This window comes from Penicillium taxi, assembly GCF_028828555.1.
Source record: "Penicillium taxi strain IBT 34144 chromosome Unknown utg000004l_segment0_segment0, whole genome shotgun sequence".
NCBI lineage: Eukaryota > Fungi > Ascomycota > Eurotiomycetes > Eurotiales > Aspergillaceae > Penicillium > Penicillium taxi.
This window is the reverse complement of record NW_026643206.1, coordinates 644826-671808: the sequence shown is the minus strand read 5'-3', so window position 1 is coordinate 671808 and position 26983 is coordinate 644826. Positions and strand designations below refer to the sequence as shown.

The window sequence follows — 26983 nt, the reverse complement described above, 5'->3', positions numbered from 1 at the left end:
ACTACATGTACAAATACCAAACCAACCAACAAAATGACTGATATGAGACCTCAGTTATTTCTAGAAACAGGTTTAGAATACGAACTTAATCCATAGTAAACAACGCGAGTTTGAAGCATTCACGCGTCTTGCCAGGATTTTCAGCTCAATTGGATCCACAATTCAGCTAGATCGGTCCACTAGTGTGATTTATAACGATCAGATAAGCCTGGCGCGTTGTTCGCGTTTAACACGGCTTTACGGATCTCAACGTTACATGAAGACTGACAGGGATCATCGACGCGACTTGATCAATAAAACCCCTGCAATTTATGTGGATCAATACCCTATGCAACTTTTCTCTAGCTCTATCTAGGTAGTTCACTCGTAGACAAGAAAATGGGTTGGTCGTCCAGGCGCTAGCCCACCCTGTTTTCTTAATGTCGCGTTTTGGAGTAAATAAGCCGGATGTTTCAAAGATGAACCGAATGAAGGAATCTAGCCTGGGAACTAGACCTCAGGTGGGCTGCATCCCTTAGCCCCTAAATCAACACAAGCTGCTTCCCCACCTTCCACATCTGATGCTCTAGCAACCTTGGAACCCTGAGCCAATTGGTGCTCGGTTGCTACATTTTTGACATCTTGAGGAAAAGAGGGGTCAGTTCTTGCCATCGATAAGGGGATAACAATAACTGTCTTGGCAATCACTCCTTGCTTGGCCTGAGTACGAACCGGATATTTATCGGTTTAAGTTCTCATCCCTCACCATTTTTGCTCAGCATATGCTTATCAATTGCTTCATCAGTCCACCAAGCCTATCATTCCTCTGTATAGTCTTGGGATCCCTCTTACCTAGGTAAGTGCTGAACTTTTGATCGCCAGCGCTGAGGTTCTTCTGAATTCTGAATATCCCATTCATTACTTCTTTGAAGCTTTAAAAAGAATTCATCCTTTAGGAGAGTATCTAGCAGTCTCCCAGTCAATAATGCCAACATATCCATCTTCCAGGGTATCTTCCACAAAATTATAACCAGGGCTGAAGTCGGAATAGCTAAAAAGAACTTTGAACAGTCAATATCGATTGATTTATGAACAGCCTTTGAGTAAGTTCTTGGGCTAGCTTCTCATAGTTGTGGTATCACTATCGGCTATACGTCTATCCAACTCATGGATTTCAACTTAGAAACTCCTGAGATCTCACTTCGGCAGATCTCGGTGAATCTAGTGTTTCCATACAGTGCTGTGGAGTGAGCATTGAAGGTTAGTTATCCATCTGGGCATACCTACGCTGTAAACACCACTCCCGAGCTCTCAAATCTTTTTCAACGAGAACTTGATTTGAACCTTCATCAAGTATTCTTTACAGAACATCACTTCTTCGTATACACGTTCGTCACCTCAATATGGGACTCACTGATAGAGAGATATCTACCTAAAAGAGGAGCTTATTTCACACCACTCAGCTTCTTAGTGAAGTCATGCGACTATGATGCCAATGTAATGATACTGCGGGCACAGGTCCTATACAATGGAGAGTGCAGCCAATCACAAATGACTATGCCGAATGGAAGGGTGGCTATGAAGTAACCGTCAATGAGAAGAAATGTTATGTGGCGCTTATTGATGCCGTTAAGAAATACAAGGATTAAGAATGGAAGCGAAAGAAGGCTGAAGAAGAGATAAAGAGGGTGACCAGCGGCAACAGCTATTCTGATAGTGATTCTGATTAATGAGAAACGATTAGTTTTGTGAGACTGCTTTTCGATTAGGATGTCTTTTCTTTTCCCCACCAAAAATGCTAGATTAACCTTGGAAGGCTTCCATCTTCTACATGAAACTTTCATGTAGTATCTGAAAGCGGTCATACTATAGCCGGGCAGAAAGAAATGAGGCATATAAATCATAAAATGGGCCAGCATACTATAACCGGGAATAATGGTCAAATGAGCAAACACAGAGAAGCTAGATTGTCCCCTGCACTAAGGATGACATACTAAACCCAGAGAAGACCACCCACTTTTTTTTTTTAATAAACGGCCTTGATTAGGGTATTACGAGGCTATTTCCATTTGCCAAAAACACGAGGTTTGGCGTTCGAGACCGAGTACGCGCATTTTCTTTTTAGTTTTTGGATCAAAATTAGAGTATAGAACTATCTCAGTTAGAATGAGAACAACCTTGGAAAATACCTTGTATTATATACCTAGGTAGATACCCTGTCAATTATAAACTCTCAACCGCTGTATGTACAAACAACATTTTTGAAAATGAGAGTTGGAAATGCCCCCAGAAACGCCCTATCTATATTAAACAACATAACACTTTTCCATGCCGGGTTCACAAACAAAAACCTTGGAAGATGCCAGGCATGTTATGCTAGATTGTTTCAATCATTTTAAATCCCACGATATGAGTCAGGCAGGATGCGATCCTCGACACGTCGCATCAGCTTGTTGGTTTGCTCTGCCAAGCTGAGGGTCAAGATCTGAAATTATCGAGTTAGTATGTGAAAATTAATTACTTTGAATAGATGGGACTCACAGTATGGGGTAGAATTCGGGCCAGGTGAGCAACGAAGCCCTTGTAGATGGCGAGAACACCCTCTGTGCGAATGGTCTTGAACAAACAGTCGAAAACGCCTTGGTAGAGGTTTCCTGATTGGTTGTACATGCGAGCCATGATGGTATCTAGAAGGATGCGAGTTAGTTATCCGGTATTATACAGTTGTAGAAAACGAAGAATTTACCAGGAGGGTGCATGAAGCAGCACACGACGAAGCCAGAAGCGGCACTACTAGCCAGGTGGAGAGCGGGGCCTTCTTCCATGCCCAGGTGTCGGGTCAGACGACGTTTAGCAAAGAAATAAGTCGGGAGTTGAACAGCACTGCCGAAACTGGTCCGGATCATGGCTGCACCGACACCACGGTAAATACCCTTCACACCTTCGCTCGAATAGATCTTAGTCAGACCATCGATCGAGTTTTTGTATTTATGCTGGGTACCGACGGGAAGGAAAGGCGAGTAAGATTGCAGGCGGGTTTTTACAAGGAAGAAGGGAGATCCAGCAGCTGCGCCGATGACTCCAGATGTAGCACCAGCGACAACGTTGACGCCGAGAGATTGAACTGCGGAATCGCTGTAGAGGGCCGATGTGAGATTGGAGCGAATGGGCTCATAGAAACCTAGACGGCATCCATTGAGCAGAATCTGATAGCAGTACTGTGTTTATGCGCCACTGTTAGCTTTTACATCACACTGACAAGGGTAGTTCATCAATTGAAAACATACAGCAGAGCCAATGCCTCGGAACAGACCCCGTGGGCCTTCGTTCTGGAGGATGACTTTGATACCGTGCAAGACACCCTTATACTTCTTCACAGCCTCATTCTTCGTCTGCAATTCACCCTGTAGTTGTAATCTTTGAAAAATTAGCCACGGGATCTCAGTTGATCACCCCGAGCCCTAGGGCTAAGCTCACCTAATCTTGACGGTCTCAAAGCTATGAGTGACAGTAACGGCACCACAGGCTGCGATACCACCAGCAAGGAATGCACCAAGTGTTGTTGACATCGTGTGGTAGTTTGCGACAGATGGATGAGAGAGGGTTCTAAATTTTTGGAGAGGGATCGGAGGGGCGACAACGGGCAAGTAAAGGTGGAGCCCTCTGAGCGTCGGGATAGAAATTGAACCGGTGAGAAGAGGAATTGATTGTAGTCTGCTTGTCAATATTTTAAGTTCGGCTCAAAAAATACCGAGTCAGTCGTCTGAGGAGATGTTCTGGATACCTTAAAGCTTATACCAGCGCCGATAACGGGTCTCCTTGATTGGATGATCGTGATCCCGCGTGTCCGAACTCGGAGTAAAGTATGTCCGCATATCAGCATTGTACTATGCGAGATATTGAGGGCGGGTATTTGGCAGATGATTGGGTTCAGAGAATGGAGACCAGCTAGCCAAATTCACACACATAATAAAAGCTAGACAAAGGTCATTTGACCAATTTAGCAGCCTCTTCGCTGAAGCAACTGCCGATGATATCGACGTCTCCACTCACCGAAGGAGATCACAACACTTTTAGGTCGTGATGGGAAGCCCTATCGGAAGCTCGCTAAAAGAGAAGAAGCTGGCCGCCACTCACTAAAGGTTCTCTCGCCGATCGATGCTACAGCGTGAGCTCTGGTACATTGCAGGTATACCGTATCCACTACTTTCTATTTGGATGTAAATTCGAGTTTCCAATGAGTAGAGGGTAAGGTGCCCATGTTATTTGTTGTCTGAATCTAATTTTGCAGTCAACTCCAGAGGCAAATGGTCTTATCGCTCTTATATAAGAACACTTCTTATATAAAACCACCTCGGTCGTGACATTGCAAATCTATGCCTTCCGATTTCTGTCTTTCCCCGCCAGACTGCGAGCTGTATCACAGATCCAGACTGGAGGTCCCTCAAGATCCTCGTTGCCATCCCGATATTTTTCAATCGTGGCTTCTATCTGCCTGTCAATTGTTCGATTGCTGGAGATGGTCGTCATCCCAGTGACCCACCCATAGATGAAAACACTGTAGTTGATATCAGACAAGCCTTCTATGACTCGGTCTGCCAATGGAGGAAGCTTTCCCTGCACTTTATCGGTGGATATAGCAGCCTGTGCATCAATGACTCTAATAGGAAGCTTCCACTCCGTCGGGATGTCATAATCAGACAGTTCCTGGAATACCTTGATGAGAGCTTGGCGATCCAAGTGATCATACGGAGCGTATGCCATTAGGATGTTCATTCGATCCATTTCTTTATCTGAGCCAATTGTTTCCACAATCTCACGCATTCGCATCGCCGCTTCCTCAGTGCAGACCAACTCATTTCCACCCATGGCAGGCCAGAGTTCACTAGGGAGCAGAGGCTTCTCTCTCTCGACCTCTATTTGGCGAACGATAGCTTTGTGAAAGCTTGGTGACACAGGGATATCTTTTATGTGTGACAAATCAGACACAATTGCAAGCAAGAGAGTGCAATCCACATTCAGAGTAGAAGTGAACTTCTTGTACGGTCGAGGCAGAAGTCGAGTGAGGTCCAGAGTGCTGGAGTTCACTGCCAAAGTGTTCTGACAGTCGACCTGGATATCGAAACTCCGCATCTCTTTAATCATCTCGTTAATTTCAGGAAAATTTCCCTCTTCGATTTTGGGCAGAACAATTCGTACTCGGGGATGTCTATATCTGACCCGCGTACTATTAGCAGCCTTCCTTAGATCCCGCGCTAGCTGAATGAGCTCAAGCTCCCCTTCATCATCATCTTCACCGTTCTCGCCGTGGAAGTTCTGTAGAATAACTTCCTCTTCAGACATTTCATCAGAGTCATCGCCTTCCCAGCCTTTTTTCGCCATCTCAAACAGCAGTCTGCTCTCCGAGATAGTCGAGACTTTAACCCATTCCTCTCCATCGTCCGCAACCACATCGACATAAACACTCTTGCGTTTATCTTTGCTCGGCTGCTTCCCTGGGAGGCTAGACTCATTAACTTCTTTAGGATTTGTCTCGGACTCCCAGTAAAATCTTTTTCCAAGCGCCAATAATCCCACGCACGAACCCTTCACTATATCCCAGACAGCCTGGTAAAATGGCAAATTTGACGAGCGAAGCGCATGTACAAGACGCAAAGAAACCTCTGAATCCTGGATATCTGGGTCAGAATCTTTAGCCGTCATCGTGACACTGGCTTGGATCTGTCGCTCTAGTTTCTGCAACATTTTTAGCTCCGCGTTCACATTTGACCGGAACTGCCGCACTTCCACTAGCTGCGGATTCCGGAGCGTCTCTTTTAGTAGAGCCTGTAGCTCGTCCAGCTCAGCGAGGATATTGACACATTGCCTGAGGAGGTCCTTGGAGGTTTTGGTGTTTTGGGTTGTGGGGTCCAGGTCGTGAGTCATATTGGAAGCTGGAGTATGGCGCTTTATAATGAATGCAGAGTGAATTGTGCCAAACTATGGTTTATGTGCATGTGGCTCAGATGATTCCAAGCCTGTATAGTTGAAGTGCAAATTGATGGGAAAATTTGAGGTGAGTCTTTTATAGTGGGGCCGACTTGAGACGGGAGGAGTCATGGAGATCTACGCAGTAGAAGTTGACTCAACGTCGGAATGTTCTGGCATAAATAGTACTTTGTGCAGGCTTCCCTCGAGCTGCACGGACCCGCTTCTATCAGTCTCCACCCAGCAGACTACTGTGGGCTGCCTACTATTGCTCAATTTAAGCTCAAATTAGATATTTTCCATCAATGGTTTAGTGGTTAATACAATATAGCGATGTACTTCGGTAGTGAATTTTTTTAAAAAAAAGCTGGGAATAAATCAAATATTCATCGTGCTAAAACGTGCTGGGGTATTGGATGTAAGCGAGTAATATGATGTACAAGAGGGATAGAAGCTCTACTTGGCTTCTTCTGGCAGCCAGAAGATCGTATCCTTATCAGTGCTGGCAATCATGTTATAACGTGGGTTGTACTCGATGATCGAAGTGCGCCCACGGTTGGCCAGTCTGCTCATAGGTTGTAGCTTGCGGTTTTCGTCGCCCTCCTGCTGCAGGTCCCAAACAAGCATCTCATTCTGGTCGCCGTTGCCCCCAAGAACATATCGGCCATCGGGAGTGAAACAAGCATCACCTTGTCCCAAAGGCTTTCCAGTGGAGGATACCGGCGCAGCACGGCCAGTTGGTCCTCTTTTGCCAGTGAGGAATGCTTTCACGGATCCATCAAAGGCATCCAGGATATAGTGACCGTGATAGTCTGTTCCGATCAAGAGAGACTTTCCATCATTAGAAAACTCAAGTTTTGTCCAAGCGCGTCCACGAGTTGATGGGGTGTAGAGCTCTTCGTAGGTAGACAGGTCAAATGTGGAAAAAGGAGGTTTATCGTAGTTGCGGAAGTCATAGAGAAGGATGGAGGAGGTGGATTGGGATGCGATGGCGAGGACTGAGGCAGAAGGGTCGAATGCCACCAAATATGGGGTCGCAAGATGCAGTCTTCCCTGAACATTTCGGGAGGCAAGATCCCATAGTGCAACAGTATTATCCTTCGAGCAGGACACGAATTGATCACCGCCGGGTGAGACAGTTAAGGCAGTCACTTGGTCTGTATGTCCGGAAAAATAACGAACGTAACCTTCATTATGGACATCAAGCAGCCTAAGAGAGTCTATTCGAGTGTAAGCTGTGGGATTTATGACCTGGAACACTGATTCATTCGTGACCTACGATCAACCTTGTTCTGATCCTTGGTACTGGCGTGCAGGACTTGGCGCGAGTGATGTGTGAATCTGGCCAGGTGTACGCCATATTTCTTGCTGGGAACCGATTTTGTGGATTTTCCCTCTTTGACATCGTAAATTTGAATTACTTCATCTTCACCGGCCGCGACCAGAAAGTCGCCCTGGTCGTCAAAATCCAAAGATGTCACATAGCCTGGGTTGCTAAACAACTAGGTTGTGGGTGAGCAGGAAGGACCAGAAACAATATTTGAGCGCAATTGATCTACCTTGACAGCTCGAAAGCTTCGGATGAGATCCGGGATCTTCTGTGGCTGTAGAGGAGCTTGGGACGCGTTTCGAGATGATTGCGCCTGCGATGCGTCGGCCATGATAAATGTGTTGGAGATAAAGGAAGAGGACGGAAGGAGAGGGAGTTGGATTACTTCAAGAGTGAAAAAGCGAGCCCTCAGAACATTCTGGTAATTGGTAAACTGGCACAGACTGGCTGACAGACCGCAAAAAAGTTACCTAGACGCGGTAGGCGCCATACCTTTCCTCCGGCACACACCGCCTGGCAGAACCACCCCACACTACATATTCACTGATCGAAAGGGAAAGTGGATAAAATGATAAGAATTGAATTTAAATTGCTAAATTATTAATTGTAGTATCAAATTCAGCAGATATCACTTAAACGAAGTTGCCGAGAGTCCTGAGCTATCCAGGTCGGTTGAACACGCGACTCTGAGCTGCCTTGGATTTGGCCTACAGTTGCAGGACTGTGCATCCTCCTACCATGGTGTGGTAAATCGTTAACCAATTACTATGGGAATACTTCAATGGCCAATCAATAAGTATGATATGGAAGAGAAAAGATATTGAGCAATAATTGAATAATGTACGCACAAGTAAGGCTATGTGACCAGACCTTCTACCGTTTAAAGAATAGTGCAAGGTTCAAGGTTAGGCTCTTTCGCCTAGGCACCGACAGTTTGCCCCTGTATAAAAATGGGATATTAGGTTTCAATATCATTCGAATTCAAAGCTTAGAAGCAAAAGGTAGGTTATTCAAGATGGTAGCCCTGGAAGTAATGACATGTAGATGGGGACCTTAGAGATAGTGAGAGACTAATTCTTCAGCAATCGAATCATCTGGAATATTTTCAAGGGGTTTATGTTAGCTTGCCTAAGTAGATAAGGTGAGATTCTGAAAAAAATTGGAAGATTGCTTACGGTAAAGCATTAAACCAACCTAGATACCGGTAGTTTAGTCATCTGGGTATTTGGATAGTGATAATTCATGATCAGAACTCGATGCTGCCCCGGTACCTTCCAAGGTTTTGAGGGCAAGTCAAGTGAAACGTATTCTATGGTAGATTGTTGACAAATGAGTGACATACATGTGAACCCAGGAGGTTGCCAAGGCTTAGAGGAAGAACCTTGAAAGTCTACAAATTATGAGATGAAGAAATGGTATGGAATGACAGAGCTCAGAGTCTTGGAATAATGGAATTCTCAAAACACTCATTGATTACCAGGATATCAGGTAGCCTAGCAGGCCGTCGGCATTCAAAATGGTGTATCGCATTGGCAGCTGCGGCTCGGCCCGAGATGTGGGTGACGGAGACGGTGTATTATTAATCCGGTATCCAAAACATATGATTCCCGGGATTTGAACTCGGATCATTCGTCTTAGCTCAGGGAAGGGCCTTATACTCATAGTTAATAGTTATAGGTTATTTAATGTTTATACAGAGGCGGCACCTCAACTATTAGACCAGGTAGGAGTTTCATGCAAGAGTTGTCCCCTTGAAATACGACGTCACTTGAAAATTAAATCACCTAGACATGAGGAACGCGCACCAAACAGTGCTAAAATGTGAGAGTGGAACTGGCATAACCGCCAGGGCTGAGAATTAAGGATGGTAACGGATTGACGGATTAAATCCATCAACAATATTTAATTACGTAAAATCCGTCAATCTGTTACCATCCCTTCTAGTAGTGGCAGTGAGAATCTTGAGAAGATCCATAGATATTTCGGTTATGTTCACTTGAGCTGGAAAAACTATATTTCGATCATATGTATAGGTAGAAAGGAATGCACTCCGTACCATTTTGCAGTTGAAGTAGTAGCCACCTGGGCAGCATTGTAGACGCTCATTCCAAAGGCGTCACCAAAACTTCAAAATTCAAACAATAGCACCACTTCTTCTCTACTCGCAGCCAACAAGGGCTAGCAAGCATTGAAAAAGTAAGTAGAAGTCAAGAGTGATAAAATCACCATTTTGGGTTAAAAAATTACGTGACAGCCCACAAAGGCAGCCAGGTAGGTATAGCTGATAGCTTTCAGTCAGCAATAATAACCTCAGATTTCTCCTCACTGGTGTATTAAAGGTCCGTGCATATGGATGTATGAAGAAGAAAGAAAGAAAAAAGAGGAAGGCAAGTGGGGAAATCTCTGCACTTAAAGGTCCACGGAGCACAGCGTAGATACCAGTGCGGCAAATATCACCTGATCGTAACCTAGACGCCGGTGATATTGTAGACAGCATCATGCATTCAAAGCTCAAGATGGTCTCGTTGAGGTCGAGGAAGAATCGCGAGGGGAGTAGAGGGCTCGCTATGAGGCAAGTAATATCAGATTGAAGTCATTATTGAAGTTCAGGGAATCTATCAATAACCTTGGAACTATCCCCTTGACTGTCGAATTTGGCCAAATTAGCGCCTTGGCAAAAAGGCCACGGCCTATTTCTTATTACCATTCAAGAGCTAAACTATAACAGGCTTAGTTCTATTATCTAATTACATTCTATTTACATCTCTGTCGCGTAAAGGCTGGCGTATGGCATGGAAATGATTCCAACAAGACCTTGTATCAGGCCTACATAAAGGGATCTTACAGGCTTTACAGCCCCAACACGTTCGAAATGGATTGAAAGGAGGATTTCCCTGAGACTTAGCTTTCTGAGCCTGTTGGGTGCAGAATTTACAGGGTGCTCGCCTCTGTATTCTCTCCAACTGATGCCTCCTAGGCTGTAAATCAGGCTGTAAACCAGGCTCTCTCTTAGGCCTATATCTGTCCCTCTCCCTTTCTCTCTCCCTCTTTAAAGAGCTCTTTATAAAGCTGTATCCTAAAGTCAAGCTGAGTTATTGGGGATAAACCCTGCTTTTGGCGAGCAATCTTTGCAATACAGTAAGCATTAACAATAGATATATCAAGAAGCCAATAAAAGATTGGCCACCAAGAGCGAAGCGTCTTCCGGTGTGTCTTATAGCCGGCCTAATCGTCACTTGAATGCATACCTTTGTAATGGTAAAATGGCTTAATAACCTTGGATGGTAATGCGTGGGTAATAGTGATAAGTGATCCTCGGGTACACTTGATGCCTCCAGGACTCTTCCATATAACATTACTTATTTGGAAAACAACAATCATAAGAGCAGCGGATGTGATTTCAGATCAATTAAGATGGAATAGAAAATTGAATGCAATGTAAAATCAGTATTCGTAGTGTTAGGTGAGACGAAGCTGGTACGAAGCTTCTAATATTACCGAGGCCCCTCAAAGGAAGCTATCAAATACTGCATGGAGCAATCAAAACATTACCAAGTCCATGTGGGCATAGAGAACCGATCTATGCTATCCTACAGGCTACTTAGGTACAAGCAGCAGTGTAAAATAAAAGCCTTGGGAATTGCTCAGCATATAAATTCATCGTCTAAGATACAAGTCAAATGAATGAGCGAGATATCCACCTTGCGTTTAAGCTGGAAAAGAAAAAAAACCCAACGCCATGATATGCTTGTAATTTTCGAGCTTGGCAGCGAACAGGAGTGAGCATATAGCTTTGTTCACTCTGTTTGCTCCGTACAAATTGATGAGGGTAAATCCTGGTCAGAGACTATGCAAAGACATCTTCCTAGTAGCTCTAATGTGTCAGTCGTTGTCTCTCGCCGGAGTTACGTGGTGATTCGTCATCGTCAGACCACTTGTCACCATCTTCTTCGCCCACTGCGAAGATTGTCTCTTCGTCAAGGGACGCACGTGTGTATTGACCCGAGGAGAATGGCTTTGGTGGTACCGGCGACAGATCACGGCGTGCCTCCGCAGCCGAGCTGCCGGGATATTCAGGGGGAGCATCCAAAGGATCTTCTTCATCAAGTCCACTTCCAAAGGAACGGATTTCGAACCCATCGTCATCTTGGGCGAGCTATAGTTTATGTCAGTAGAGAGATCGATGTAATTTGAATTGCAAGAAATGGATAAATTACCTCATCACTCATGGCGAAACGTCGGTTGTTGGCGGTTGGTCGCCATAGATAGGCCACGAAGGCGATGTCGAACAAATATACCAGATTGAGCCAGCCATCCAGCACGAACCACCGTGCCTTCCAATGCTCTGGCACAAAGTCGGCATCGCTGTGACCAGCAAAGGCGAAGGAGTTAATGAAAAAGAAGCCGAAGATAACGACGATGCTGCCGAGAATGCACCACCATAGTTTTTTGTACATCAAAGCCTTGGTCTTCTGCTTCCGGTCGATAAGATCCTTCATCGTGGCATTGAGCGAGTTCAAAGTCCACACATAGAAAGCTGTCAAGGATCCAGCAAGAGGAAGAACGATTAGAAGGACAAGAGGCCCGGCGCTATCTGGGGTAATTGACAAACTGGCAACTGAGTAGACCACAGCAAAAATGAAGTGTGCAATGGCCAAGATGCGGACGAAGATCATTGTTCGACCGAGGGAGGGTTTAACCACACCGTATCCCATACAGACAATAAGAAGAAGGAAGAATGAAAAGGCATTTCGACCTGCGTTGAGAACGGCAACAATCACCATCAATGCCTTAGCCATAGCGTTCAAACCATGTCGGTTTTGATAATCTATTGAAAATTAGCCGAAATGACTCAGAGAACGTGAAAAATGTAAAATTTACCGTAGAATCCCCAGGTCATCAGCTGCTCAACAATCAAGAATACAAGGATAGCTGTGATATAGTTTTGAACAGGTACTGCAATCATTAGCGCTATTCAAGGTATAGAGGAGAGATCTCAACTCACAGATATCGTGGCGGTTTTGTACATAGAGGAAAGCCCAGAACCTATGTTTTATGTCAGTCTCTAAAAATCAGCACATTTAGAAAGCCCAAGAAATACATACGCTCCGATGACAGCATACACAATGGTCAGAGACCCATAGAAGGGGAGCTTGGCGATTTGAGCAGCTGGAAGCTCACCATACGCATTTCGGAAAGTGACAACGGCTGTATAATCTTCTCCAGAGTATGCATATGTGCTGACACAATAGAAGCCTGTGTTTCGCACGGGGTACTTTACAGCATCTGGGTCATTGAGGTTGATTGCTTTCGAGATGATGGGGCTGAGAGAGGCGTCGGTCGCATTACTAGTAAGAATAAAAGAGCCGATCTGGTCCTTTGTGCAAAGCTTTGCTTCGATGTTCGCCTCGTCACATATAGTTTCCTTGAGCTGATAATTCGTTGTCAGCCCCGATATCTTTTGGACCTATATTCAAGTTACATACCTCGGCGTTATCGGACCGGTATTCTCCAATCAATTCCTCATCACTCCATTCAAATATCACCAAGCTGGCGAGAGGTGTACCTTCTTCGGCGTTGGTTTTGGTGAATTTGACGAGGATAAAGGGGTCTACACTGCCGCCCCAGGACTTGCGACTATACATCCCTGAGCATTGTTGTCTGTGCGTTTCATCGGATTTCTATCGATATAAAAGTTAGTACGATGAAATGGCCCTTCAGATAAAGCTCTAGTTTGAGATCACCCACCAGTATCACATCATTGGCAAGCACTGCACCGGCCAAAAAGGCCGTCAGGCTCAAGGTCCGGAGCCAGCTCTTCATCGTGGTTTGGTAGAAGCAGGGCAGCCTCCAGAATTTGTAAAGAGAATATAGCTAAGTTCACGCAGTATTCGAACCTTAAAAGGAGAAAAGAGATGCTCTGTCAAGAGTAGGCTATAAGGTATTAACGGTTCCGGGCTGGAGCTTGAAGCCAAAGCAACCAATTCCGGGGACATCGGGATTATTAAGCAGTCCCGCACCGCCATTTTTTTTTGACTCTATGCTCATAACACTTGGACAAGCTTACACTCAGTCGTCAAGCCGCCTCAAAAATGCCAGCTAAAGAATCAAAGAGTCCTTGTGTTGAATGCAAGGATGCCGAAGCCGTTTTAACTGTTCGGAAGAGGCAACTGTGCAGGTATTACAAGCTCGATGTGCTCTCCGCGTTAAGCTACTAACTCTTTCTTCAAGTTCCTGTTTCAAATACTTCTTATCAACCAAAGTATTTCGGCGCATGGAAAAGTACAACAAGCCACCTCGAGATCATAACACTTTGGTGCCCCAATTACTCCTTCCCCTATCTCTCGGTGTTTCTTCTTCGACTTTGTTGTATATGCTGGATACCGAACTCCATCGCAGACTGGCCAATGCGCACACCAAGAAACCATATAATCTTCAAGTGCTCGTAATAGAACCTTCAACTATCTCGCCATCGGACGCTCCATATGACAAAAATTACGAGGCACTCCAAGCGGCCTTCCCTATGCACACATACACACGAGTGCCATTCCACAATATCTTCGAATATGTCCCAGACATGAAGGAGATTATGTTAGAGTATGCCGGCCCCCAGTTTACAGACGATGCCTCTATGGATGCTGAGAAGCGCCTGGCTGCTTTCCGAGCTACGATTACCACACCAACATCTAAGAGCGACCTTGATCAAGTGTTGTTGACCCGGCTTGTTGTTGGATTCGCAAAGAAGACTGGCTGTGATACTGTTCTGTGGGGTGACTCTGATAGTCGCCTTGCAGCAAAGACTCTGGCAGGTGCTGCCAAGGGTCGTGGTGCCTCATTAACCTGGCAAGTGTCTGATGGAATGTCCCCATGGGGCATGGGATTTGAGTTCCCGTCACGAGACTTGTCAAAGACTGAGCTGGAGCAATTTGCAACTTGCTGCCCAGAACTAGCCTATATCATCATCCCTGAGCGACCAGTATCCGAAAATATCCTTACCAAGAACCTGTCCATAGACGAGTTGATGATGCGGTACGTGTTGACGCAAGGTGAAAAGTATCGTGGTATCATGTCAAATGTGTCAAGAACAGCAAACAAACTCCAGTCTACCTCAGAGACTGAAAGTACTAAATGCACACTATGTGGAGCCTTGGTGGGGAATGTTCAAGGAAACGACTCAGCGATTGCTGCCTCAATTGACAATCAAAGCTCCCAATTCTGCTACGGGTGCCTGAGATCTCGCCCTGAGGTTATCAACAATTAAAAAGTTATTTTATTTGACCTTTTAAAAACAAACTCAGTTTGAAAGTATGAACAGAAGAAAGAGATTGGAAGAAAGAGGAAAAAAAATCGCAGAAGATGACCGACGGTTCTCGGGAATCATACTTGCACAATTGAAATAAGGGTATATGAAATCATAACTAGGTTTGTTCACGTCTCATGGCCCACGCTCCAGGTCTTCGTCTTGCGGGCTGGCTCCACCAAACCACCTGTTAGAGCGGTTAGGCCGGGACTTAGCTGGACGAACGGGCTGCTGGTTGTTATGTTCTGGCCGTGAATTGTCCAAAATACCATTCTCCTGTTTGTCAAATTCATCGGGAAGACTGTGGTCGATAGTCTTCTGCTCTCGTGGCTGTACCTGGCCTTTGAGTGCCTTAGCGCCCTTTTCACGCAAATGCTTCTCGAGAATGACGGCGTTTCGAGTATTGCACTTGTATACGGCATCGGCGATATCACCAATGAAGGGAACGAGGCCAATGACAAAGTCAATGATCACATTGACCAACATCATCATGCGCAAGCGCGGTGGAAGACCACCCTCAATTCCCTCGCATGTCCTTACAACCATCATGGCGAGGGCAGCATCACCTGCATCACCAATGCTGATACGTGGAGCAGTTAGTGAAAGGATCAAAATGAAGGCAAAGACAAAGGCGGAACTTACAATGGAACAAGCCCAATCACACTGCTCCAACCAAAGCGAACACCACACAGATTGAACAAACAGTAATCGAGTCGATAAGCTCTGCGTTTGACCTGTGTGAGAACCTTGGCATCATGCTCTGATAATCCTGGAGGGACGGCTTTGCGACGTTTGGTGGATTTCTTGCCAAAGGTACGACCAAGGCGTGAAGCAGGTACTTCCTCAAAGTAAGGATCCTAGAAAGCAATATCAGTCGTTAGTTTCAATTTGAAAACCATGCCTGAGAATAACATACCTCGGTTCCAAAACGATTCCTTGCAGATTCAGCAAGAACTCGCTTGCCTACCAGATTCCAGATAGCACCAGACATATTCTTGTAACTTTTCTTTCGGAGAATAGGGTAAAGTAGGTTACCGTGGGGAGACGCGACCAGATATAGTCCTCTTCAAGGGGCCAAAAATAGATCGTAGTGGAGATGATTGGAGGAAACGGGGGTTTCAATAAGCGCTCGTCTCAGGATTGAAGAAGACAAAGAGATTGAGTGGATGAGGAAGGAAAAGGTGAAATTAGACAAAGAAGATTAAGAAGAGTCCTTAACAGTACCTAACTTAAGACGTCATTCCCGAATTATAAACTCGTAAAACATGGAAAGCTGCCGATCACATATGGCGCAGTAACCACACCGCCACACACGTGACTCAGGATACTTGGGCAGTTCCGCAACCCAAAGTGAGAGCTACCAGTCCTCATTGACGATTCCATCTTCATCTGCACCACCGTGCAATCTTAATTTTTTCTTTCTTCTTCCCCACCTGTCAACTCTCTAACCTCCCGACTTCAACTTCTATCCCCCCAACCTACGTTTTCTCTTACAAGTTTCCTTGACGGGTTTGAGATCTGTCGTGCTTGCGCGGCGCCCAAAGCACCTGGTTTCGGTTTTTAAAGGCTATGAAAAGTGAAAATGACCGCAGCAAAAATGCAGCTAGAAGACTGTATGATCTTTGAAGAAATGTTTGTCTCATCGCCTGCTAATATTGTTCGCGCAGGGCTGGATGACTTGTGCGTCCGATTCATCATTAACTTGCCGCACGAAGAACTTCAGTCAGTGGAGCGAATCTGCTTCCAAGTCGAGGAAGCTCAATGGTTTTACGAAGACTTTATCCGCCCGCTCGACCCCGCACTCCCATCGCTTTCCCTCAGACCATTCGCTTTGCGCATGTTTCAGCACTGCCCGCTGATGTCACAGTGGTCGCAATACCACCACATCACTGCATTCTCAGAGTTTCTGGCCTACAAGACTCGTGTACCGGTCCGCGGTGCCATCCTTTTAAACCAGGAGATGGACGAAGTAGTACTGGTGAAGGGCTGGAAGAAGAATGCTAACTGGAGCTTCCCCCGTGGAAAAATCAACAAGGGCGAAAAGGACCTAGATTGCGCAATCCGAGAGGTTTACGAAGAGACTGGCTTTGATGTCCGGGAAGCTAATCTCTTCCAAGATGATGACTTGGTTAAGTACATCGAGATCACTATGCGAGAGCAGCACATGCGACTGTATGTCTTCCGTGGTGTACCTCGAGACACTCATTTCGCACCCAGGACCCGCAAAGAGATCAGCAAGATCGAGTGGTACAAGCTTTCTGAATTACCGACTCTCAAGAAGAATAAACATGAAGGTCTTGCAGTGGCCAATGCCAATAAGTTCTACATGGTTGCTCCGTTTTTGCATCCACTGAAGAAATGGATTGCGCAGCAGAAAAAACTTGAAGTTAGTCAAACTGATATTAAAGTACTCCCCCAAGTCGAAGGGTACCCCTCGATGGATATGAATGGCCATCATGCATTTGATGTGCCTACACCTCTTGCTTCTGGACTCGAATGGGCAGCCTCAAGCAATCTTCCTGAAGTGGCCTCCAAAGAAGACGCATCGTCTCAACTGAAGCGCCTTTTCAATATTGGTGGAGCTGTACCGGTGACAGCTCAAACCCATTCTCCTGTTTTGGATCAGCCCACTGCTGTTAACCATTTGAAATCCAACGCACTCCTTGAATTATTGAGAAGGGGATCGAAAGAACCAGTCAATTGTCTTAATGAAAGCATTCCTGCACTCAACACCCACCCTGGCCCATCACAGCAAACTCAAGCACCTTACTTGCCAGCAAACTTTTTCCCTGGATTCCCACGCCAACAGAACATTTCACCAAGTCTTATCGTGGCGCCCCCACATTATCCAAACGGACTAACTGATACGGATTTCCGTCATACCAATTTTCAACAAGGGCAATTCCCGCTTAGCCATCATTCCGAGCTTTCTGGATCCATTGTCCCCCAGAGCCAGCAAATGTATGAGTCAATGCACAATTCTGTTGCCTCATCAGGAGCACCTCTCTCTGCACCATTCCGACAGACTGGAGACCCTCAGTTTTCTCAGCCTGCGCAGCCTCAAGACCTGGGTGCAAGGGTGCCGAATGCTAACAATCTTCCACCTCCAAAGCTTACGAGCCACTCTCTCGCTTTGTTGGGCTTCTTCAAGGATAATGTTGCAAAGGCCCGTGTCAATTCGACTCCAATGATAGCAGCTTCAAGTGCAGGGTCACCACATACCGGGAAGACTTCTCAGCACCAGGATAGTCTCTTGAATTTGTTCAAGGCTAGAAATGAGATTTCTGCCCCCCTTCAGCCGGCCGAGCTGGCGGGCGTTTCAGTTCCACCTGCCACAGTCGCAGAGTTCAGACCCACAGATGGTATGGTTTCTATTCTTAAGCGTATCCCTCAGCCAGTTTATGGTCGTCACCAACATGCCTCTGAGGTAGTCAAAGCTGGTCAAACTTCGGCCACTGTACCTGGGCCAATGGATATGCCACAATTCGACAGCATAACTCAGCCAACTCTGAAGAAGACTGCAAAGGGAACTCCCAGAAGAAAGAATGGGAATAGACGAGAACCCTCGCCGCAGCAGCAGCATCTGTCATCCCCAATCAAAATCCTGGCACGACCAAAGCCCATGGAGGAATCGACCAACGGATATGTGCAATCTCCTACTACTGAGCCGGTAGTCTCTGAGAAATACAAACAGCCATTTCAACCAAAGATTCTTCGACGTTCAGAGAAAACAACCCCGGAGAAAACTGGCCTTGAAACTGCGTTACAGTCAGAGGAACTTACCCGTCAAGAAGCCGAATGGACCAGACAAAATACCTTTGATCGTCGGCCCAGTACTGCCACACAGAAAGAGACTCTACTGTCTCTTTTTGCTCAGGCATCGGCTCCTCAGTCGGCCAGATAGGTGCTTCGAAATTATCTATCCCAACAGCGCTGAGCAAAACTACCGCTAGTTGAGATATGGATTTACGGCAAGTGGTGCAGATTGTTGAGGTTATGGGCGTTGGAGGACTTTTGATCTACACTGACAAGTTAAGCTAGCTAGATCATTGGCATAACCTATTCTTGTTTCTGGAAATAATAGTGTCCTTAAAATGTAGAGCTGGTAAAAAATGTTAGCAAAGTGGCTAAATTCTGGTATCACCAGGATAGTTCTGCCAATCCCCACCGCCCAACGTCATCATCTCTGCAGAGAAGAATCAATATAAAAGGATCGAAGTACAAAGCACATAATCCCACCTTAAGATCAAACAATGATGCGACCTCGCCCTTCGATGTGTAGCCGCCGCATCATTTGCAGCAGACCTTTTTCAACAACGCCATCACAAGCCGAACCGTCACAAAATGCGCCATGCCCACCCGAAGCTGGGTTTGCTAGACTTACCAATCGCGGCCTCATCTCCATCACCGGAATCGACAGCGCAACATTTCTCCAAGGCCTAATTACACAAAATATGCTCGTTGGAAAGCCTCCGAATAAAAGTGTTCGACGCACAGGCTCGTACGCAGCTTTTCTCAATTCCCAGGGCCGAATTCTTAACGACGCTTTCATTTATCCCCTCTCCAGCGCAGATGGTAATAGCGAATGGTTGGTCGAAGTGGACAAGAATGAGGTCGTGACTCTTATGAAGCATCTTAAGAAACACAAGTTGCGCGCGAAGCTGAAACTACGCGCCCTCGAGGATGGCGAGCGCACCATTTGGTCGTCGTGGAAAAGCCACTCTCAACCCCGATGGGCAGAATACAATATGGAATCTGAGTCTGTACCGCCATTCGCTGCTAACCCAGATGTCACTGGATGCATTGACTCGCGAACCCCAGGCTTTGGTTATCGTATTGTCACTCCAGGATCTGAAGACCTGCGCCGTCATTTCTCAGATGAGACGCAACTTGCCGGATCAGAGGTTGGATTGGACTCATATACAGTGCGCCGGATACTGAATGGCGTTGCTGAGGGACAGACTGAGATTATTCGGGAATCAGCGCTGCCGATGGAGTATAACATGGACATGGGACGGGCAATTGATTTCCGAAAGGGCTGCTATGTTGGCCAAGAGTTGACTATCCGTACTCATCATACCGGTGTTGTGCGTAAGCGTGTTTTGCCGGTGCAATTCTACTCTGATAACTTGGATCTGACTGATGGGCCGGTTTATGATCCCTCGGCTCAACTCTCCTTGCCACCCAGTGGATCTAATATCATGAAGGCTGGTGGTCGTCGGGGCCGCAGTGCTGGAAAGGTTTTGAACGGCGTGGGAAACATTGGCCTGGCATTGTGTCGTTTGGAGGTGATGACCGATGTTGCTCTTACAGGGGAAGCTACTCAGTACACACCAGAAAGTGAATTCAAGGTCTCATGGGCTACTGAGACGGAGGAATCGGAAGTCAAGCTACAAGCCTTTGTTCCGTCATGGACAAAGGACTTCATATATAACGGAGGCGTTAGGAAACCAGCTCCCCGGCCTATTGAGGCTGATGTCGAAAGAGCCCGCGTCCTTGTTGAGCATCTGGAGGAAGAGGAGTCACAGCGCCGGACAGACTAAGGCAGAATGTCTTCAACATCCTTGGATGGTTAAACCAACTTGTAAAAAATTATTTATATGATATGTATTTCTAGTTAATGAACAAAAGGCCCATTGTGGGCTGGGGTATCTTTAATTTGAAGAGCAGTAAAAAAATGTAAGTCATGCGCACGTCCGACTCGCGATATCAAGAGCTATTGGCCTTGGTCTTCGCTGCCTCCGCTGCCTCCGCTGCCTCCGCTGCATCGGCGGCCTCGTCTTCTCGAATAAGTTCCTCTTCAAGGGCTTTGCGCTCTTTCTCACGCTGCGTCAACTTCAATCGCATCAAAATGAGCTCTTCCATATTAGGTGCGCTAGATGGCTTGAATGAAGATGCCTTCGGTGCATCCCCGTTGGCAGGTGCAGAGGAGAATGAGCCGAATGATGGCACTTTACCAGGCTTGGAGGGAGTGTTCAATCCCGGAAAGTTGAACGATGGAATATTTGAAGATGTGCGAGCGTTTGAGGACGGCGGAGTTGATTTGAATGCGCTAGGCTTAGGGTTTGACGAATCTGCGGGGGTACCACCGGTGCTGGTCGGGTCAAAGTCAGACTTCTGACCTGATGCCCAAGACACAGTGACTATGGCAGCCCAGGCGCCATCAGCGCGGCGAATATTCTTCTCACCGTCCAACACGGCTGCATGGGCGCCGACAATTGAGGCGAAGACAATCAATCCGTTGGCGAAAACCACCTTGCCTTTTTTGCCCTCCACTCGAGTACGCTTATCCTTGAGCATGACCACATTTTCAATATCGCCAAAGGGCTCAAAGAGCTCGGTTAACGACTCGGTGTCAAGCTCAAGTCCCCGTCCCTCTCGCACCCAGCGCACTTTTACCGACCGATCCAACTCAGGAACATTCTTCCCACCACCCTCTTGTGACCGATCCACTTGGTACTTGTGCCTTTCCGCCTCTTTGCGCTCCGCCTCTTCCTGCGCGTTGATAATGCTAAGCTCGTGAGCCCTTGCGCGCTTCAGCTTCTCCTCAGCCTCGCGTCGTCTTCGCCGCCCGTCTTCAGCAATGCGATCAATCTCCTGTTGAAGCTTTATCTCCGCGTCATTATCCCCAGCAGCAGCCCAGGGCCTCTTCGCGCCCACACCGCTGATCGGTGCAGCAGCAGCGCCAGCCCGTTCCGCAGCCTCGAGATCTTCGCGCATTTTCCGCTTCGCAGAGTCCATCAAGTCCCGCTCGCGCTGCTTGCGCACTCGTACCTCACGCGCGCTGTCATAGATTGTTCGCACTTCCGGGTCCGAGAGGACATCGTAGGCGATCTGAAGAAAGTGGAACTTGTCGATATCTGCGGCTGTGGGGTTTGTGATCTTATCTGGGTGGTATTTAAGTGCTGTTTTTCGGTAGGCGCGTCGGATCTCAGCATCGTTAGACGCTGGGTCGACATCGAGGAGTGCGTAGAAGTCTTGATCTGAGGCGGCCGCCGCCTTGAGATCGTCGTTTGGCATGATGTAGAATAGTAGAAGAATATGAGTTTAGACGATATAGGCTGAAATGTCCAGAGGATTTATATCCCGTTGAGACAGGGGGGGGGGTTGGAGTAAGTAGAGGTTGGCTGGAACGAAGTTCGGGGAAATTTTGGGAGCTTGGTGGGCGGTGGCGCTTTGCACCTTCAGCCCTAAATCTGCCATTTATACACGTTCAACATTCTCTTGTGTTGTTCACTTCACACGTGTAGCATCGAGATTTTGTATGTTGAAATGCAAAGATTGAAGCCGTGCTTCATACATAAGCTTTCACTGTGAGCTTACCAATTATAGCATACCACTCTAGCTGTAGACTGCTCAACCTATATGGATACCTCCATCTTCATCCAAATTCCACCTGAGCACTAGATTTGGAGGTATCTCCCATTTCAGCATACACAATTTACTTCACCAAGAGAGTTGAGAGTTGTGAATCCATAAAATGCTAAGTTGGTGAATTACATATACAAAACAATATGCGCATTTTCAGGTACTTGACAAGACGACGCTGAGTCGTTGCACGTGTCGGACTTCTTCCACCCCAACTCATCTTTATAAATTATTCCGTCTCCTCTAGCCACTAAAATTTCCACAAATGGCAGAAGGAGATAGCTCAGTGGTAATTCCACCACGAAAATCTCATCTGGCTCTCGCATTTGCAATTCTGAAGCATAAGCCCGAGGGGAAAACAGTCAAGGGTAAGCAATTGGATCCTCCTCAACGGCGCAAACCTTTAAGATAGAATGCCGGTAATCCTTATCTATTTCTCCAGAATACATCCTCGAACTTCGAAATTTCATCAAAAAAGCAAAGGACGTGGACTCTCTTCGGTCTGGCGAGACAGGACAATTCTTTGACAGCATTACGTTCTGGCAGAAGGCCTACGAAGCTTCAGAGGCAGAACAAATTAAGCTGCACAACAAGATTTATGAGCTCGAACAGCGGAACAATAACGCCTTAGCTAATTTGAATGTCGAATCAGTAGTTAATGGTGTGGTACCGGCTAAACGACTATCCACCGACGCAAATTTGGATGAGCCAGGGAAGGGGAAGAAGAGGTTGTCCAAACGCAGTAAGGGAAAGAAGGCACAAGACGCTTCAACAGATACGGAAGAGTCTGGTGCTGATCGTGAGTAGTCCCTATCTATGCGCTGACCTTACAACTCTGACTTTATCCTAGCAACGAGACTGGTGAGGCAAGTGTTTACTCTCCAGTGTGCTATTCAGAAAAAACGCCGCTCGAAAGCAATCATCACAGATGCCGTTATTGTGTGCAAAATTGCAGAGTTGGAAATTCTTGAGGCCGTCCAACGATTTATCCAACCAGCAAATGAACAAGAGAATGCTCAGTCAGTAACCAAACAGCCAAATCTACCTACTGTCATAAGGGCAGTAAGACTGTCATTCCAGCTTGTTCAACAAGCTATACAAAAGATCAATGGTTTGAAAGATGAGAAGAAAGGTAGAGCGCAGATCACCTACTACCTTGTTTGTCTGTTTGAGTCGGGCATGACGGCTCTGACGCAGCTCTGTACTGCCATTTCAAAGAGAGGTCCCGCAGCCAAAAAGAGCAAGAGAGCGGGTAAGCAGTGCCAGCGGCAATTATTGACTGAAGATGAGACAGCCCAGCAGCTGGTCGACTTACTAGTCATTATGGTTGTAGCCCTTGACTTGCAGCGGCGCGAAGACCAAGAGCTGATGGAAGGATTTCTCTCAGTTGCCTTGGGTCGTGTGGGAAAGTTACTAGCTCTCTTCGTCTTCGAGGACCTTAAGCAGCCCACCGACTTACCCCCAGATGGACTGGTTGCAATGATTAAAGAGGGCGTATCACCCCAAGAGGCAAAGATAGAAGCGACATATCTGCTCGGCTTTATGGAAAGGGTTTTGGGTGATGGATGTCCACTTCTCTCGAACCTTGATATTGCGGGATCTCAGTTCTTTCAACCGATAAAAGAGCGCCTCCAAAAGACACTTATGCAAGCAGTCTTCGGAAACGATGACCCATTGTTTCAGCAGGGAGGCTTGGATCGACCTCCCACTCCTCCCATTCTGGGACCTGGCAGCCAACAGGTTGGCAAAGCTAAATTCGCACACTTTTTCACTCAAGAACTATGGCGCCTGGTAGGCTGGGATATCCTGAGATCCGCCCTTGAACCATGATACGTTGACTAGGCTTGGAAAAATTATCGTTTCAATTATCATCATATCAAAGTTGCAGGCTTAAGAATGGAGCTTCTATGGTTTGGACTATGACAACGGCATCACCAGGAGCAAACTATGGGCAGAGAATGCTTTTACGCTCAACGCCCAACTATTATTGAAGATTCAATATGCGAACGGCATTACCTCCCAATACAGCAGCTGCAGATACCTGGTCCCCATCAAATGAATCAGCAATGGCCTTGTAGTTGGTGGTCACACTAGGCCATTCCGTCTCATCGTCACTGAGTGGAGGGAAGAAAGGATGATCGGTTCCTGTCAATAGATTAGTATAAGTTACACTACAGGATAATTAGCAGACCTACCAAACATCAAACGATCACTACCCCCGCCAGCCTCAACAGCAGCCTTCAAGCCCGCAGTTCCATAAACCACCGCATCAAGATAGATATTAGTTTTGAGAACATCCCAAACACTGCGTTGTGGTCCAGGCACGGTTCCGCCATTAGCAGTAAACTTCCGCTCATGCAGAATACAGCTCTCGATCCTGCCCGCCAGGAATGGGAGTGTACCACCAGAATGTGCAAGCAGAACTTGCAGTTTGGGGAATCGATCAAATACACCGGAGAGAAGCATGCGCGTAACGGCAATGGTAGTCTCTAGCGGAAAGCCGAGTGCCAGAGGAAGAACATGTCCATACCGATTCGTCACCTCTGGCCCACCAAATGCCTCGTCTGGAAGACCGTAATGCGGGTGCAAGAAGATGACAAGCTGGGTTTCCTCGAGCGCCTTCCATATTTCATCTAGACGGGGATCGTCAAGACCAATACCAAGACCTGATGTCCCCATAATGACACCGCGGATATGTGGTAGGCTCGGAAGGGCCTTGATCTCGTCAGCGATCCGTGGCGGGTTCGCCGAGCTTAATGGCAGCGTAGCAAAAGCAAAGAGTTTCTTCTTCTCTCCTTCCTGGTTTGCGCTGACGCATAGGGCCTCGAGATTATCGTTGATTCGAGATGCCCATTCTACTGCTTCGCTTTCTGGAAGAAAATCTAACCATGGGTTGGCGAGAGAGATGACGCTACAGTCTATGCCGTGTTGGCTCATGAACTTGAGCTTAACATTGATGTCGGAGTAGGATGAATCGACTGGACGACCACGCTTATCAATTGGGATAGAGGGGTCATCATCTGAGGAGAGGATTATCAGACGGGGTGTTCCTTTATCTGCTGGATCGTGGATGTAGGGGACTGTCTTGCGAGCTCGTAGCATCGCCATGTAAGCTGGTGGATAGACATGGGTGTGGACGTCAACGACGTAGTCTGGCATTTTGAGGCTGGGCTTTGAATTTCAGATGACAAAAAAGTTAACAAAATTGAAAGTGGCTGAGAAGCTGTTTTTTAAAGGCCGTAAGCTTGAAGTGAGGGGAAGATAAGAGCTGCCGATGCGGGGGAGCTTATAGATGATAACGGGAATACTGATCCATGGATGGCATTGGATGCTTCCATTGTTTCCCCTTGCTCTGAAAAATAGACATTGAGGTATAATCTCATCTATCTGATTTCCTATGCCAGTTCTTGGCGTGGTCCCTTGACGAGTTAATTTCAACAGCATTCAAGGGTCCATCCGGATCTGATCGCTTTAGTGTAGATCTTGCAAATATTTACCACTTAGAGCACTTAACTATAGGCCTTTACCATAGTTAAACTAGTGGTCAGAACCTAAGCAAGTCGGTAGCAAACTAGTACTTAAATGACTGATGATCACGAAGAAGTCCAGGATCCTATGAGATAGATTTTCCACCTATTTGATGTATTTAATTCACCCGTTTGAAGTACCCTAAGAGGACTTCAAAAGTGGTCCTTGAAAATATATTAGACCATACCTTTTCGTCTTGTTGTAGTATGTATCAACATCAGTTCTCTTATTTACGGTCCTCCATCCGTATTGGATTCAACTCTTACAATTCCCCTCTCGGTTTACGGATCATACTATACATTGGAACTCAACCTTTACAGTTAAACACCACTGGTCAAAGATTTAGTTATAAAAGGATGTCTATCACATCTTCAGTGAAAAGAACCAGAGGATTTCGTGATTATAGAGTACCTAGATGATCCTTCTCTGTTCTCTCCTTCCATACCTAGGTAGCCGACGTCGATGCTTATGCTCTTAACAGGAAATTATTAGCAACTATGATATGACGATTCTAGAATAATTTGATCTTGAAAGATGCTCACCATTCATGAATATTTGAACGATTGATTCAAAGGTCAGCGCCAGCAAGAGTGATAGGAGTCTTGTTTGTGAAGTTGCTAATATCGGCAAAGACTTCAGCGCTCTTCGGAGACTTGAGGGCTGTCTGCATAGATTCCTGGCTCTCGAAAACAAGTCTAGCAGCAATGAGGTACTGGGATCGGTTTCCACTCATGTCGTTAGTGTACTTGATGACGCTCCAGCTCAACAATTGCGGGGCCCAGATAGATTCCACGAGGGGCATGTGTGTCTTCAGGTAGTATTCCTCGTCGAATTTGATGTCTTCATCGTTGGGGTAGGTGACAACAGCGTGAAAGACCATGATTGTGGTAGTATTGTTATTCTGTGAGGACAAAGGATGATGAAGAAGTTGAGATTCAAACGACAGCTACGGAATATGGTGAGGTGAGGGGCTATCGGTCCAATTTATCGCCGAGACATCCACTTGGGATTATTGATCAGCTGACGGTGAGCAGATCGGGACGAAGTTGATAAACAGCTACTTTGTACATATGGAGGAGTATAAAGTCCGACTCCAATGAGTTTCACCAGAATTATTATCTCCAGTGGACTAGGCTAATTAGGGAATAAACTTACTTTTTACTGTCAGCTGCACACGAGATGACCGCTAATATTTGGATAGAACGACCTAGCTACTGTTCTCTTCATGGGTTGCTGGGCATAGCGAAACTCGAAAACACCGAGCGGACATTGTCCAAAACTAGAAAACCCGGCGAGCAGAAGCAAATCCAAGAGTACAAGGAATTGGGAGACTAGTTGTAGTCATGTCAGGGACGACAGCGATAGCGATAACGATAACGACGATAAACATAGGTCAGCATACGTAAATTTAACTAGGCCTCTAAGTAATTGTTTAGCAATAACATATCATAATTGCCAGTCATCTTTCTTGAGCATTGGGAGTACAATAAACTCTACACATTGGCCACGTT

The 26983-nt window shown here is 46.3% G+C and overlaps 12 protein-coding genes across 12 annotated transcripts; 4 read left to right on the top strand and 8 right to left on the bottom strand.

Moving 5' to 3' along the window:
- Positions 1–2374: 2374 nt before the first annotated feature.
- Positions 2375–3548, bottom strand: N7495_005158 (putative mitochondrial oxaloacetate transporter (Oac); the record flags this gene model as incomplete). Its single annotated transcript, XM_057207809.1, has 5 exons — positions 2375–2464; positions 2521–2666; positions 2726–3197; positions 3267–3396; positions 3457–3548. 5 exons carry the CDS (start codon positions 3546–3548, stop codon positions 2375–2377), a joined length of 930 nt encoding a protein of 309 aa, XP_057061583.1.
- Positions 3549–4353: 805 nt separating this feature from the next.
- Positions 4354–5904, bottom strand: N7495_005157 (uncharacterized protein; the record flags this gene model as incomplete). Its single annotated transcript, XM_057207808.1, has 1 exon — positions 4354–5904. One exon carries the CDS (start codon positions 5902–5904, stop codon positions 4354–4356), a length of 1551 nt encoding a protein of 516 aa, XP_057061582.1.
- A 498-nt stretch (positions 5905–6402) lies between these two features.
- N7495_005156 (WD-repeat containing protein SWD2) lies at positions 6403–7607 on the bottom strand (the record flags this gene model as incomplete). Its single annotated transcript, XM_057207807.1, has 3 exons — positions 6403–7166; positions 7226–7448; positions 7506–7607. 3 exons carry the CDS (start codon positions 7605–7607, stop codon positions 6403–6405), a joined length of 1089 nt encoding a protein of 362 aa, XP_057061581.1.
- Positions 7608–11150: 3543 nt separating this feature from the next.
- On the bottom strand, positions 11151–13099 carry N7495_005155 (uncharacterized protein; the record flags this gene model as incomplete). The annotated part of the gene is made up of 7 exons (XM_057207806.1): positions 11151–11432; positions 11494–12104; positions 12158–12232; positions 12282–12322; positions 12382–12707; positions 12763–12957; positions 13025–13099. 7 exons carry the CDS (start codon positions 13097–13099, stop codon positions 11151–11153), a joined length of 1605 nt encoding a protein of 534 aa, XP_057061580.1.
- A 269-nt stretch (positions 13100–13368) lies between these two features.
- Positions 13369–14537, top strand: N7495_005154 (uncharacterized protein; the record flags this gene model as incomplete). Its single annotated transcript, XM_057207805.1, has 2 exons — positions 13369–13454; positions 13508–14537. 2 exons carry the CDS (start codon positions 13369–13371, stop codon positions 14535–14537), a joined length of 1116 nt encoding a protein of 371 aa, XP_057061579.1.
- A 174-nt stretch (positions 14538–14711) lies between these two features.
- N7495_005153 (DUF4112 domain-containing protein) lies at positions 14712–15567 on the bottom strand (the record flags this gene model as incomplete). Its single annotated transcript, XM_057207804.1, has 3 exons — positions 14712–15156; positions 15219–15433; positions 15493–15567. 3 exons carry the CDS (start codon positions 15565–15567, stop codon positions 14712–14714), a joined length of 735 nt encoding a protein of 244 aa, XP_057061578.1.
- A 591-nt stretch (positions 15568–16158) lies between these two features.
- On the top strand, positions 16159–18480 carry N7495_005152 (decapping enzyme complex catalytic subunit DCP2; the record flags this gene model as incomplete). The annotated part of the gene is made up of 1 exon (XM_057207803.1): positions 16159–18480. The coding sequence occupies one exon, from the start codon at positions 16159–16161 to the stop codon at positions 18478–18480; it is 2322 nt and encodes a 773-aa protein (XP_057061577.1).
- A 349-nt stretch (positions 18481–18829) lies between these two features.
- N7495_005151 (YgfZ/GcvT domain-containing protein) lies at positions 18830–20119 on the top strand (the record flags this gene model as incomplete). Its single annotated transcript, XM_057207802.1, has 1 exon — positions 18830–20119. One exon carries the CDS (start codon positions 18830–18832, stop codon positions 20117–20119), a length of 1290 nt encoding a protein of 429 aa, XP_057061576.1.
- Positions 20120–20285: 166 nt separating this feature from the next.
- Positions 20286–21596, bottom strand: N7495_005150 (putative cell cycle control protein (Cwf23); the record flags this gene model as incomplete). The annotated part of the gene is made up of 1 exon (XM_057207801.1): positions 20286–21596. One exon carries the CDS (start codon positions 21594–21596, stop codon positions 20286–20288), a length of 1311 nt encoding a protein of 436 aa, XP_057061575.1.
- Positions 21597–22209: 613 nt separating this feature from the next.
- On the top strand, positions 22210–23774 carry N7495_005149 (uncharacterized protein; the record flags this gene model as incomplete). The annotated part of the gene is made up of 3 exons (XM_057207800.1): positions 22210–22312; positions 22387–22743; positions 22795–23774. 3 exons carry the CDS (start codon positions 22210–22212, stop codon positions 23772–23774), a joined length of 1440 nt encoding a protein of 479 aa, XP_057061574.1.
- Positions 23775–23928: 154 nt separating this feature from the next.
- On the bottom strand, positions 23929–25103 carry N7495_005148 (amidohydrolase family protein; the record flags this gene model as incomplete). The annotated part of the gene is made up of 2 exons (XM_057207799.1): positions 23929–24089; positions 24140–25103. The coding sequence occupies 2 exons, from the start codon at positions 25101–25103 to the stop codon at positions 23929–23931; spliced, it is 1125 nt and encodes a 374-aa protein (XP_057061573.1).
- Positions 25104–26040: 937 nt separating this feature from the next.
- Positions 26041–26352, bottom strand: N7495_005147 (Dimeric alpha-beta barrel; the record flags this gene model as incomplete). Its single annotated transcript, XM_057207798.1, has 1 exon — positions 26041–26352. One exon carries the CDS (start codon positions 26350–26352, stop codon positions 26041–26043), a length of 312 nt encoding a protein of 103 aa, XP_057061572.1.
- Between the last annotated feature and the right edge of the window lie 631 nt (positions 26353–26983).